The sequence below is a fragment of the Lactuca virosa genome, chromosome 1 (genome assembly GCF_052849685.1).
Source record: "Lactuca virosa cultivar CGN04683 chromosome 1, Lactuca_virosa_CGN04683_v6, whole genome shotgun sequence".
Classification (NCBI taxonomy): domain Eukaryota; kingdom Viridiplantae; phylum Streptophyta; class Magnoliopsida; order Asterales; family Asteraceae; genus Lactuca; species Lactuca virosa.
In genome coordinates, this window is record NC_136426.1 from 137465944 (window position 1) to 137478521 (window position 12578).

The following is a 12578-nucleotide window of genomic DNA, read 5'->3' on the forward strand; positions in this document are numbered from 1 at the left end:
AACGGAAATTTCACAGACGGAAAGTGTATTGTGTGGGTTTTTGATCTGCACTTACCTTCTACAGGGAATCGACCTTCTTTATGGAGCTGAGGGATGATTCTGTAAGCAGGAACACAGGAACACAGGCTGCACTGCTGCTGCGCACTATGATGACTCTTTATTAAATGTGTAATGAAATAGGTGAAAAATTATGTACATGAACTTGTAAGCTCTTTGATAGATCAATTGTATGAATACAAAGAAATTGATCCAATATCAAAAGGGAACATAAGCACGAACAATGCAAAAGCTACTCAATTATGTACACATAATTTATACATACAAAGGAAGGTGTAGTATTGTTAGGGGCGTCAAACCCAACAAATGAAATGGTACAAAATGACTCCAAAAACACTGCTATATTGCACTAAAATGTAATACAAGGAAAACATGGTCGATTCACATATACACGAAACAAATGCTTATACATGTTTGCGTAAGGTAGAAAGTAGTCACAAAAGTGGGGGTTTTTGAATGCAATGACATTGACGTAATGATTAAAGTTTAAGAGGATACAGATGAAATTTTCTCTTTTTTAATGTCTCTTGTACTTTGTACTCGTACAATGTTTCTAAGAATTTTCTCTTTCTTTAGATTCTTTATTGTAAAATGTATGTTTGGAATTAATTTGATAATGTGATTAACAACCTGTAGATATATCTACAGATGAAATTTTCTCTTTTTTAATGTCTCTTGTACTTTGTACTCGTACAATGTTTCTAAGAATTTTCTCTTTCTTTAGATTCTTTATTGTAAAATGTATGTTTGGAATTAATTTGATAAATGTGATTAACAACCTGTTAGTAAATAAAAGTAAAAAAAAAATTCTGCTAAATAATTTAGAAGATGCCAAAGAGGTGAGTAAAAAGATTATATACGGAATAGGTCTTATAGTAAACCATACAAAGAAGCTTGTAGACATTCACATTACCATGGTTATAAACTCACTTAGAGCTTACTTTTTACTCCTACCATGGACACATTTTCATACCCATTTGTTTTGTTTTATTCCAAATACTCAAGTTTAGTATCGATATCTCATTTACTTATACACTGTTTTGGACACATCATATATCGTTTCGAAGCTCTCATGGATGAGAACATAAGCCACCAATGATTAATAATATATACAATATATTTACATTTAAACGTGTTCAAAGTTTAACAAAAATACATAATTTTTATTAAATTTTCTAGCACAACCAACACTTTGACAAATAGACATAAATACACTTAGAAATAACCACGAGAACAATTTGCTAAGTGGTTCGACTGAGGAGCGTTAATGGCTCCTAGGCCAATCTTGCAACCATTAATACCCTTCTCTTAGCTTATGCTCAATGAATCACAAATAGCAACCAAGTTATTTGGAACAGTTTTCCTTTTCCCATTTTTGTCATCACGGATCTATAGGACGAATATCAAAACCCTCAACAATCAGCCCAGATTTCCAACCAAGTTCACGTGTCTCGCAAAACCAAATATCCACAGAACCATCAATATCTCCATTATAGAATTTCCCCAACTCAATCTCCATCCACCCATCCGCTCGCCTCTGCGGGGACCCACCCATCACGTCCCCATCTTCAGTCCCATGCAAACTCCCGCCCGTTTTTGGTGGTTTCAAGTAAACAGTTGTATGCAAGGTTGTTGGCACATCGTCATCTCTTCCACTATGATATATCACATTTGTCTTCCCTTTGAAGTCAAGCCCATGAGAGGTCTCCAAAATGTTGTACACAAGATATGCTGCATAAGTAGTCTCTAATGTCAGCATTCTTGTTTCCATCCCACCCTGGATATGAAGCCAACAGACAGCTAGAAGCTCGGCTACCTTTTTAAACCTGCAAGTTGCTTAGAACATAAGTAAAGTGACTAAACGAACATAGACGAAATAGTTGGTTGTTAGATCATGACATAAACCTTTTTTTTTCCATTTTGTTATTAGTTAAGAATGTGACCTTGATGCAGGAAAAGATCTCCATCTCCAGAAAACTAAAGTGTCTCCCCATACAATCCATAGCGTCCTAGCTGCTAGAACAAAACATTTTTTTCCATTTTGTTTATTAAGGGAGAAGCTCTGTGCCCAATAATTTATAAAATCAGGTTAGAAACACAGCTATATGACAAATTTCATACGATTAACATAATAAAATAGACAAAAGGCGACTTTTTATGAAGTTCTTGTAGATGTAATAGTAATATTTATATATAATACTAAGTAGAGTTGGCACTATTAACATCATCATCATTTTTGTATGTTGTTTTGATCCAGCTTTCGGAATGTATATCTAGTGCATTCTTCATTCCTTTCCCATCAAAATCAGTTTTCGGATTTCTTCTATGTTTGGAGTAGTAATAATGGTAAAAAAATGGATAAAAGAATTAAGTTTTCCTTTTACTGGAGCAGGTATAGAAAGCGATCAAATCTGATTATTTGACTTTCGAATAATCAAATAATCGTGATCATAATATAATGACTTTGTCCGAACACAAGAAACTCAGATAACTACATCGAACCCGGAAGGATATTGTACTAAAAGAGTGAAAGATTTTAAAACATGAGGAAATTACCATCTTGCCATCGTCAATAAGGATCGGAGAATCACAAAGTCGTAAGTATAATTCTTTTTTGCATGAATATACCACCGGAGAAAACGATCGAGAAATGATGTCCAGGTAATCGGACGGCAGGAATCGCTCCCAGACTAAGTCAGAATTAGCGAAACGTTTGAATTCACTAGAAATCGACGACGCTCTGCCCACTTCACGAGGTGAAGTGAACGATAAAATATATGACACACAGCCTTCTGAAAGATTCGCAAAGCTTGTAGGATTCATGGCACTTGTTCCCCCTAAACCGCCGTTTCCTTCATTGTTCATATTCAGGAGCTTTATCTTTGTTTATCAGACGCACAAACAAAAACACCGTAGGGGCTTATCGAAGGTAGAAACGTGGGAGCTTTATTGAATAATGGGGATATAAATTTGATTGGTGATGCCCTCGTTGAAAATGCGAACATTTGGAGGTTTTTTGCTAGCGATGTTGATCAAGTTTTAGCTTGTTTTGTTTTTATATTTGATTCTATTCGCTGGTTTTGCGGGGGGTTTTGCTAGCGATATAGATCAACTTTTAGTTTGTTTTATTTTGATGTTTGATGCTACTTGCGGTTTTTGACTTTTTGTTGTGGATCCATTTTTATATGAGTTGTCCCTTTATAACCACAAAAGGTAGAGTGTGATTGTACATCATGTCTTTTTTTTTTTAATTTTAAATTTTAGTTATATTTTGAGATAAAAAACATTTTTTTAACAAAAAAAATATATTTAGACTGAGATTTCGGAATTTCAGAAAAACATTCTGGATTTTGGACTGAAATTTAGGAGTTTTGGGGAAAAAAAAAACCCTGAATTTCAAGATGGAGATCAGGTGAGCATTTGGATTTTTGGACCTTGACCTGGACTCAGTAAGCCTTAACCAGTCCGGTCCAAGGTCCACAAATTTCTACCAAACAGGTCAAAATATTCACCCCTATAGTCGTAACTTTCGATAGGGCATCAAGGTGTTGTACCGTATGCACCTAAAGTTGTACCGGTCCAACAAGAACTGGAAACTCGAACCTGTACCTAACCAGTAAGCCTCAAGCCTCAACAGGTTCGACCAGTAAGCCTCAACGGGTCCAGTCCAAGGTCTACTAACTTTTGTCAAATTGGTCTGGTCTAAGAGCGGTCCGGTTCGGTTCGGTCCAAATGTTTATACCTTGGTACGGTCCAAATGATCATCCTTACTTAGTAAATGTGAACTATATACGAGATTATGTCATAAAATCAAACATTTGATTGAAATAATATGATATTAAACACTTCAAAATAGAAATTTCGGACATAAGTAAAAAGATTTCTTTGAAAAAAAAAACTCCAAAATTTGAAGATCAAGTCAAAAAAAATAGAGCTTTGGAAGTAAGTGGTCGGTTTTTGAAAACTGAAAAAGAATGGTTTTTTTTAAAGCTCGTTTATAATTGTTATTTTGCTCAATTATCCTATATTTTTGGGTTATAATATTAACTAGTAAACAAAGCGCGGCTACGCCGCTTTTGGTGAAAATCAAAAAATTTAAAAGATATGTGATAAAAGTGTAAATCACAAAGCGACCGTTTCTGTAATTTTTTATCAATATATGGACCATTTCTATAAATTATAGGGACCATTTATGTAAACATAATTTTAAAGCAGGGATTGCTTAAGTAAATATTAAGACGGTAGCAATCCAAGGACCAAACTGTCAACCTCCCAAACTTATTGTGGCCAAAACTACAAAACAAAGCAATCCAAGGATTAAAATTGTCAATTTCCCAAACTTGTTGTGGCCAAACCCTAAAGCATGTAAAGTTTTGTGGTCAAAACCAAAAACATGGAAAGTTACTATTCATAAGATCTTTCAGATTTAATATATATATATATATATATATATATATATATATATATATATATATATATATAATAGCACAAATGTAAGCGGTTTAGAGATGAGTTAAGTGGTGTTTATTTATTTAATTATTATTTTTATTTTTTATTTTAAAAACTCCTTTTAAGGACTTATAGTTACAGGTGGGAAGACATTTACGTGTGAATGGTCTTGCATATTCTTTGTTTTTTTAGAAGAGCATACACCTCAAAACATATGTTCCTTCTTTTCTCCAAAATGATATGGACCAAAGTCTAGAAGGAAAAACATTTCTTGCAAGACATTTTTTAAGCATTATATATATATATATATATATATATATATATATATATATATATATATATATATATATATATATATATATATATATATATATATATATGAAATCTCCAATAAAGTACTATTATTTTGGGTTCGTTTACGGTTTAATCTCAAATTAAAATTTGTTTACAAAAAAAGATTGATTACTGGCTTTAGAATAGTCCTTTGTGACTGGTTTCACAGATTTAGTCAGTATCTCTTCATTTTTCGTTAATTGATCCAAATTTTTGGGTTTTTTCATTAATTGATCAAAATTTTAGGGCTTTTTCATTATTTTTTACCAATAACCAAAATATTGAGACTTTTTTAAAGATTGTCTTTAAACAAATATATATTATATGATCTAAGTTAATATGTAACATTCCCCGTCTTCTTTCTTGCGCTCTTTCTAGGCTCACCTTGTGTTTTTGTCGTCGTCGTTGAACCCAACAACAAAAAGCTCACTCACAAGCATCGCTAACTCCATCGATTTTCCAAAATCATCCATTCACAACTCTAAGATCATCTTTAAATCTCCAAAGGAAGAAAGGTCAAATGTTATGTTTTTTACCCATGTTGAGTTTTTTAAGCTCGATGGTTCATTCTTCATGGTTTTCTAGCCCTTTTGTAGGGAAACAATGATCAAGTAAGACTTGAGCCAAGGTATCAGTGATTGAACCATGGAGATTCGTCTTCTGTTGTTAACAACACTATGGCCAATGCCATTAGTGTATGAATTCGAACCATGGCACGAGTCACGGTTAGGTAATAGGAACATACGAGTGTTGGAACCATGGTTCAAGTCATGGATAGGTAATAGGAACATCCACATGATCAACAAATATTTTCTCATTTCTTCATTTGGAGATTGAAAGATGATCTTAGAGCTGTGAATGGATGCTTTTAGAAAATCAATGGAGTTAACGATGCTTATACATAAGCTTTTTGTTGTTGGGTTTGACGACGACGACGAAAACACAATGTGAGCCTAGAAAGAGCGCAGGAAAGAAGACGGGGAATGGTACAAATTAACTTAGATCATATAATATACATTAGTTTAAAGGTAATTTTTAGAAAAAATCCTAATATTTTGGTTATTAGTAAAATATAATGAAAAATTCCCAAAATTATGATCAATTAATGAAAAAGCCCCAGATATTGGCTAAATCTATGAAACCGACCACAAAGGGTTAATTCGAAATTTTAGCTGTTAATCTGTCTTTTTTTGTAAACAAAAATTAATTTGTGATTAAACATTAAACTGGTCTAAAATATTGGGACTTTATTGGAGATTTCCCTATAATTAAAGATGTTTTACTTTTTTTAATTTTTGAACGGCTATATCTTAATTGATTTTTATATAATATGTGTAAATATCATAGAGCCATAATATTTTATGTCAATTTACCAAAAAAAAACAACTATATTAATTTGTGCAAATTAAAACCATCTTTTTTCTGAAACCGTCCAATTACTTTTTTAAGATTTTTTTTCAAGAAGATTTATATACAAGAATGTATTTTTTTTTTGTTTGTTTGTTTCTTGTGTTTAATATAGGAGGTTTTTCATGTGTAAATAATTATGTGAAGATTATAATAGATACAAATTAATGTAGTGTTTTTTTTGTTATATTGTATACGGATAGCACGCAATATCGACGTAATTTACTATTAGATTTAATTGGGGTTGGGTTAGGTTGGAGTTTTTAACCATACTCGTGTCATGATACAAATTTCCATAGAAATTGGTATACCAAACGAAATATACTATAATTAACTCATTGATTTTAGATAGAAAACGGTGAAAACTGTAATTATAAAATATTTTGTTATTTTTTCTTAGATTCAAACATATCAATAAATTGAATAGGATGTCATTATTTTTGTTGGTTATACAAAGAAACATTATCATTGTATGTTTCACTCTTCATAAGCTTATTAGAAAAGATGGTTTCAGTGATGAGTTATTTACTCAATACAAGCAACCTAATATGTGGTTTCAAATTATATGGACCGAATATTTTTTTAAACAAAAATTGTTACTTTGGTTGTGTGAATTATATTTCAGTATTGTAAAACTAGAATTATTTAAATTTGAATGATGAAAAACTCTTTTGGTTTTAAAAAAAATCGGTTTATTTATATTTCATTTTATTTTAGCAGCCTACAAATGTTAAAAAACAAAAAGTTTTTTTCTTGCAGATTGAAGCCATTTGGTTCATCTCTTTTTTTGTAAATATATGCATATATGGTCTGCGTACCAAAAAACAAATAGCATCTTAGTGGCTAAAATATTAGAAATTTTGAAACTAAACCCAAAACATATTTGAGACGATTTAAAATAATAAGTATGTGGATTAATAACTTAAAAAGGTAACATACTTTGTTTGATGTTCACATTTAGACAACTATTTTTTTTTGTATGTATTTAACCATGGAATTTTGTTCGCATGTTCAAAAGGATAATGTTACATATAACAATCAACAATATTACTCTTTTTTAAAAGGTTAAACAAGATCAATGATCAAATATATACAAAAAATTTATCACCTAATGTGAACATGAAACAAAATATATTACTCTTTTAAGTTATTAACCCAAGGAAAAAACTAATTCATTTATTGTTGTAGTTTTCATTTTAATAATTAAGTGATATCATCTATAAAAATTATCATTTTAATTTGATATATTATTTAAATGAAATTCTAATTCTAATTAAATATTTAGTAATAGTTATTAATAAAGATGAAAAGTCCATTTTGTTGTTTAAAATTAATAAATCTAACTTTTTTATCATAAAATTAAAAAAACTAAACCATGTTATCATCATATTTGTCGTTTTTTCCATTAGAGTCAAAATGTTTAGTAGGGGAACTCACAAAATGTGCGTGGATCGAATGAGCCGGCTAGCACTAAGTTAATAACATAATTTTATCATGTACGATGGTATGTGACAGAACATAAAACCATATCAATAAAGTTCAATTACCCATCAATTAAATAATAATAACTAATCTACATTAAATCAAAGAAAGTGATGTTTATTTCTTAGTAAAACTAAATACATATCAATAATGTTCAATATATTACGGATCAATCAAAATATTCAAATTCATAATTTGAATTTAATGAAATTGATTTATTCTTGGTCAATATATTATTGTTGTATCTTGCCTAGTTTAGGTCCATAATCTTCTCATTTCCATCTGTTGTAAATGGCTACAAATAGCCCTCTGATGTATGTATTTTTCATCAATGAAGATTTGCAAACACATAACTTTACATGGTATCAGAGCCTAAATTGCTCAAACGAGATCTGATCCTCAGCCATATCATCTTCCTCACCAACCATGTCTAACCCTAATTCTGCCATTGTTCAGCTCACAGCCCTTGCTCATTTTCCCATTAAACTTACAGCCTCCAACTTCACTGTATGGAGGAAGCAAGTTCAATCAACCTTAATTGGACTTGATCTCTACAAATATCTTGATGGCACTCTTCAACCACCATCAAAAGTCACAGCCGACAAAGAGAAAACAATCCCTAATCCCGATTATCTTCCATGGTTCAGACAAGACCAGATAATAATCAGTGCACTATTAGGGAGTTGCTCTGACTCCATCCAACCAATCATCTCTTCTGCTAACACAGCCCAAGAAGCCTGGGAAAGACTCAACTCAAGTTACGCGAGTGCCTCACGATCTCGTATTATCTCCCTCAAATCCAAGCTCGCTAAAAACCCACAAGGTAATCGATCCATCACAGACTATCTACATGATATGAGAGCAATTGCAGACGACCTGGCCCTTGCCCAAAACCCGATGACCGAAGAAGATCTGATGGTTCACATCCTCTCGCAACTCGGTGACGAATACACAACAATTGTTGCTGCACTTAAAGTTCGTGAAACTCCAATCTCATATCCAGAGTTGTTTGATAAACTCCTTGACTTTGAACGGTCCTTAAAAGCTACCTCAGTGACACCCGAACCAGTGCTTACCACAGTCAACTACACAAATCGCCAACAAAATCGATCTCAGTCCTACACTTCTGCTGGTCTGGCTACTGCCCCACGCACCAACAGGTACTCACCAAATAATCAGCAACGCAACTCTCGTCCTCCATGGTCTACTCCACAGCAAGGTGGAACACGTTCAAATCGGACATCCTTTTGCCATTACTGCAATATTTCTGGTCACCACACAAAGGACTGCAGAAAGCTCTCTAAATTCCTCAAAGAAAATAATATTTCAGTGGTGAACTCCCAAGGTACAAGTCCTGTTGCAAATGTTACTACATCTGGCTCCACAAATGCTACACCAACTTGGCTCTTTGATAGTGGTGCTTCCAACCATGTCACCTCAAATCATGCAACACTTCATCATCTTTCTGAATATGGAGGCCCTGATGAGATTGTTCTTGGTGATGGTAAGAGCCTTAAAATCTCTCATACAGGCCAAAAACAAATTCAAACTGCATACAAAACCTTAAATTTGCCTAATGTTCTTTGTGTTCCTCATTTAAAAAGGAACCTTATATCAGTTGCTAAATTATGTAAGACTAACCAAGTTTCATGTGAATTTTTTCCAACTCACTTTTTTGTGAAGGATCTTCGCACGGGGGCGCGTCTCTTGCGGGGGGAGAACACTGATGACGTTTACCATGCTACCCTGTCGTCCGCTCCTCAAATCAACCACACCATCAAAACTTCGTTTCTAGACTGGCATCACAAACTTGGCCACCCATCAATAAAAACCTTTGTGTATATTAATAAAACACCTAGGTCTCACCTCAAAGTCTATGTCGGATTTTCATGCTCACTGTGTGTCTTGTTCAATTAATAAAAGTCACCAACTTTCATTTGGTCAAAATTCACTTGTTGCTAACAAACCACTACAACTTGTGTACTCAGATGTGTGGGGACCTGTTCAAACTTCTATTGACCAGTATAGATATTATGTCATATTTGTAGACTTTTACTCCAAATATGTTTGGCTATACCCAATAAAACGTAAATCTGATGTTGCCACATTATTTCCACAATTTAAATCACTAGTGGAAAAATATTTTGACACCCCACTTGTATCCCTCTTTACCGACAATGGTGGAGAATATCAAGGCCTAACCCCTTTCCTCAAAACAAATGGAATTTCCCATTATACTACCCCTCCCCACACGCCGGAACAAAATGGAACCGCTGAACGGCGTCATCGTCACATTGTTGAAACGGGGCTAGCCCTCCTTCATTATGACGGTCTTCCTCTCAGTTTTTGGACACACGCTTTTCAAACTGCTGTGTACCTAATAAATAGACTACCCACTCCAGTTCTTGGTCATCAAAGTCCATTTGAACTCTTGTTCAACCAACCACCCAATTACTCTAAACTAAAGTCCTTTGGGTGTCTATGTTACCCTTGGCTTAGGCCCTACACACAATCCAAACTTCAACCCCGTTCATCCCCTTGCATCTTTCTCGGCTACTCTTCATCAAGATCAGCCTATAAATGCCTTGATCCCAAAAATAAAAGACTCTACCACTCCCGACATGTTGAGTTTTTCAATCACATATTACCCTACAAAAGCACCCAATACAACCCTCCCACTCTACCTACGGCTGACAATTTTCTCGCAACATCTATGCCATCTCAAACATATATGCATGTACCTCCTACTACCATTCCAAGTTCACCTTTGCATACTCCACACGCACCATGCAACCGACCCTCTTCATCCAACTCAACGCTAGAACCTAATGAACCATTATCACCTAACCAATCCTCAACTGATCTCTCCTCCCCACCTCCTTCCCAATCACCCACTCCTGACCAACATACCCCCAACCCACACCCCTCACCCCCACCCCCACCCCCACCACCGCTTGCACCACGACACCGAAAGCCAAACTCTAAATATTTCAACTCCACCTTTATTAACACATCCACCTTACACCCGATCCCTCCCACTCTTGAACCCACCACCTACACTCAAGCCATGAAAATTCCAGATTGGCGCAAAGCAATGGACTTAGAGTTCAATGCCTTACTCCATAATGGCACTTGGGAACTTGTCCCATGTACCTCTCACACTCCCATCAGTTGCAAATGGGTGTTTCGAGTCAAACGCAACCCGGACGGTTCTGTTGCCAAATACAAAGCTTGGTTGGTGACAAAAGGTTTCCAACAACAATACGGAAAAGACTACTTTGACACCTTCAGTCCAGTCACTAAACCTGTCACCATTCGCACCGTTCTCTCCATTGCACTCTCAAAAGATTGGTCACTTTGTCAACTCGATGTGAACAATGCGTTTCTCCATGGAACTTTGAATGAAGAGGTGTTCATGATCCAACCTCCGGGTTACATTCACCCCCAATTCCCCAACCACATGCAAACTCAAAAAATCTATATATGGTCTTAAACAAGCACCTCGTGCTTGGTACACTGAACTCGCCACCTTTCTTACCTCTGTTGGGTTTCACAAATCCATGGCCGATGCATCCCTCTTCATTTATAATCATGATGGCATCACATGTTACTTCATGGTTTATGTTGATGATATCGTCCTCACCGGTAATAACCCTACCTTCTTGGACAAGTTTGTCCACACTCTTGCCCAACGATTCTCTATCAAAGACCTTGGTCCGTTACATCACTTCCTTGGCATAGAGGTTATTTCCACCGCTTCCGGCCTTTTCCTCTCTCAACACCGTCACATTCAAGACCTTCTCACCCACTTTCACATGGATGGTGCAAAAGAAGTTGCTACTCCCCTATCCTCATCAGTTGTTCTATTCCTAATGGATGGCTCTCCCCCGGTTGACCCAACTCCGTATCGCAAACTAGTGGGCCCCCTTCAATATCTTGCATTTACAAGACCTGATGTCTCATTTGCGGTTAACAAGTTATCTCAGTTTATGCATGCTCCTTCTCAAACACACTGGCAAGCATTAAAAAGAGTTCTTCGCTACCTAAAAGGAACAATACATCATGGTCTCTTCTTAAAACGGGCAACTACACTTGACCTCAAGGCCTTCTCAGATTCTGACTGGGGTGGTGTTTCCACCGCCGGTCGATCCACTACAGCATACTTATTATATCTTGGGGGCAACATCATCTCTTGGCGGTCTGCCAAACAAAAGTCGGTATCCCGATCTTCTACGGAAGCAGAGTACAAGGCTCTTGCCAATGCTGCAGCAGAAGTCTCTTGGGTACAAAATCTACTCCATGAACTTGGTATAACCACGGATCACCCTCCCACTCTCTATTGTGACAATACAGGTGCCACATATTTGTGTTCTAACCCGGTTTACCACTCTAAGATGAAACATGTCGCCTTGGACTATCACTTTGTGCGAGAAAAAGTCACCAATGGCTCCCTTCGACTACTCCATATCAACTCCACGGATCAACCTGCAGATGCTCTCACCAAGTCGCTGCCTCGTTCTACATTTCTTCATCTACGGTCCAAGATTGGAGTCTCCAACAGATCCTCCATCTTGCGGGGGCGTATTACGGATCAATCAAAATATTCAAATTCATAATTTGAATTTAATGAAATTGATTTATTCTTGGTCAATATATTATTGTTGTATCTTGCCTAGTTTAGGTCCATAATCTTCTCCTTTCCATCTGTTGTAAATGGCTACAAATAGCCCTCTGATGTATGTATTTTTCATCAATGAAGATTTGCAAACACATAACTTTACACAATATTACTATTATTTTGAAAGTATTAATGAGATTTTTTAAATGATATAATATGTTAAAATAATATG

At 35.3% G+C, this 12578-nt stretch overlaps 1 protein-coding gene across 1 annotated transcript; it reads right to left on the minus strand.

The window, feature by feature from the left end:
• Window positions 1-1153: 1153 nt before the first annotated feature.
• On the minus strand, window positions 1154-3181 carry LOC145158648 (putative F-box protein PP2-B12). Its single transcript, XM_079077512.1, has 3 exons — window positions 2614-3181; window positions 2001-2119; window positions 1154-1883 (listed from the first exon to the last, which is right to left on the minus strand). Exons 1-3 carry the CDS (start codon window positions 2920-2922, stop codon window positions 1439-1441), a joined length of 873 nt encoding a protein of 290 aa, XP_078933638.1. The 5' UTR covers window positions 2923-3181; the 3' UTR covers window positions 1154-1438.
• Window positions 3182-12578: the final 9397 nt, after the last annotated feature.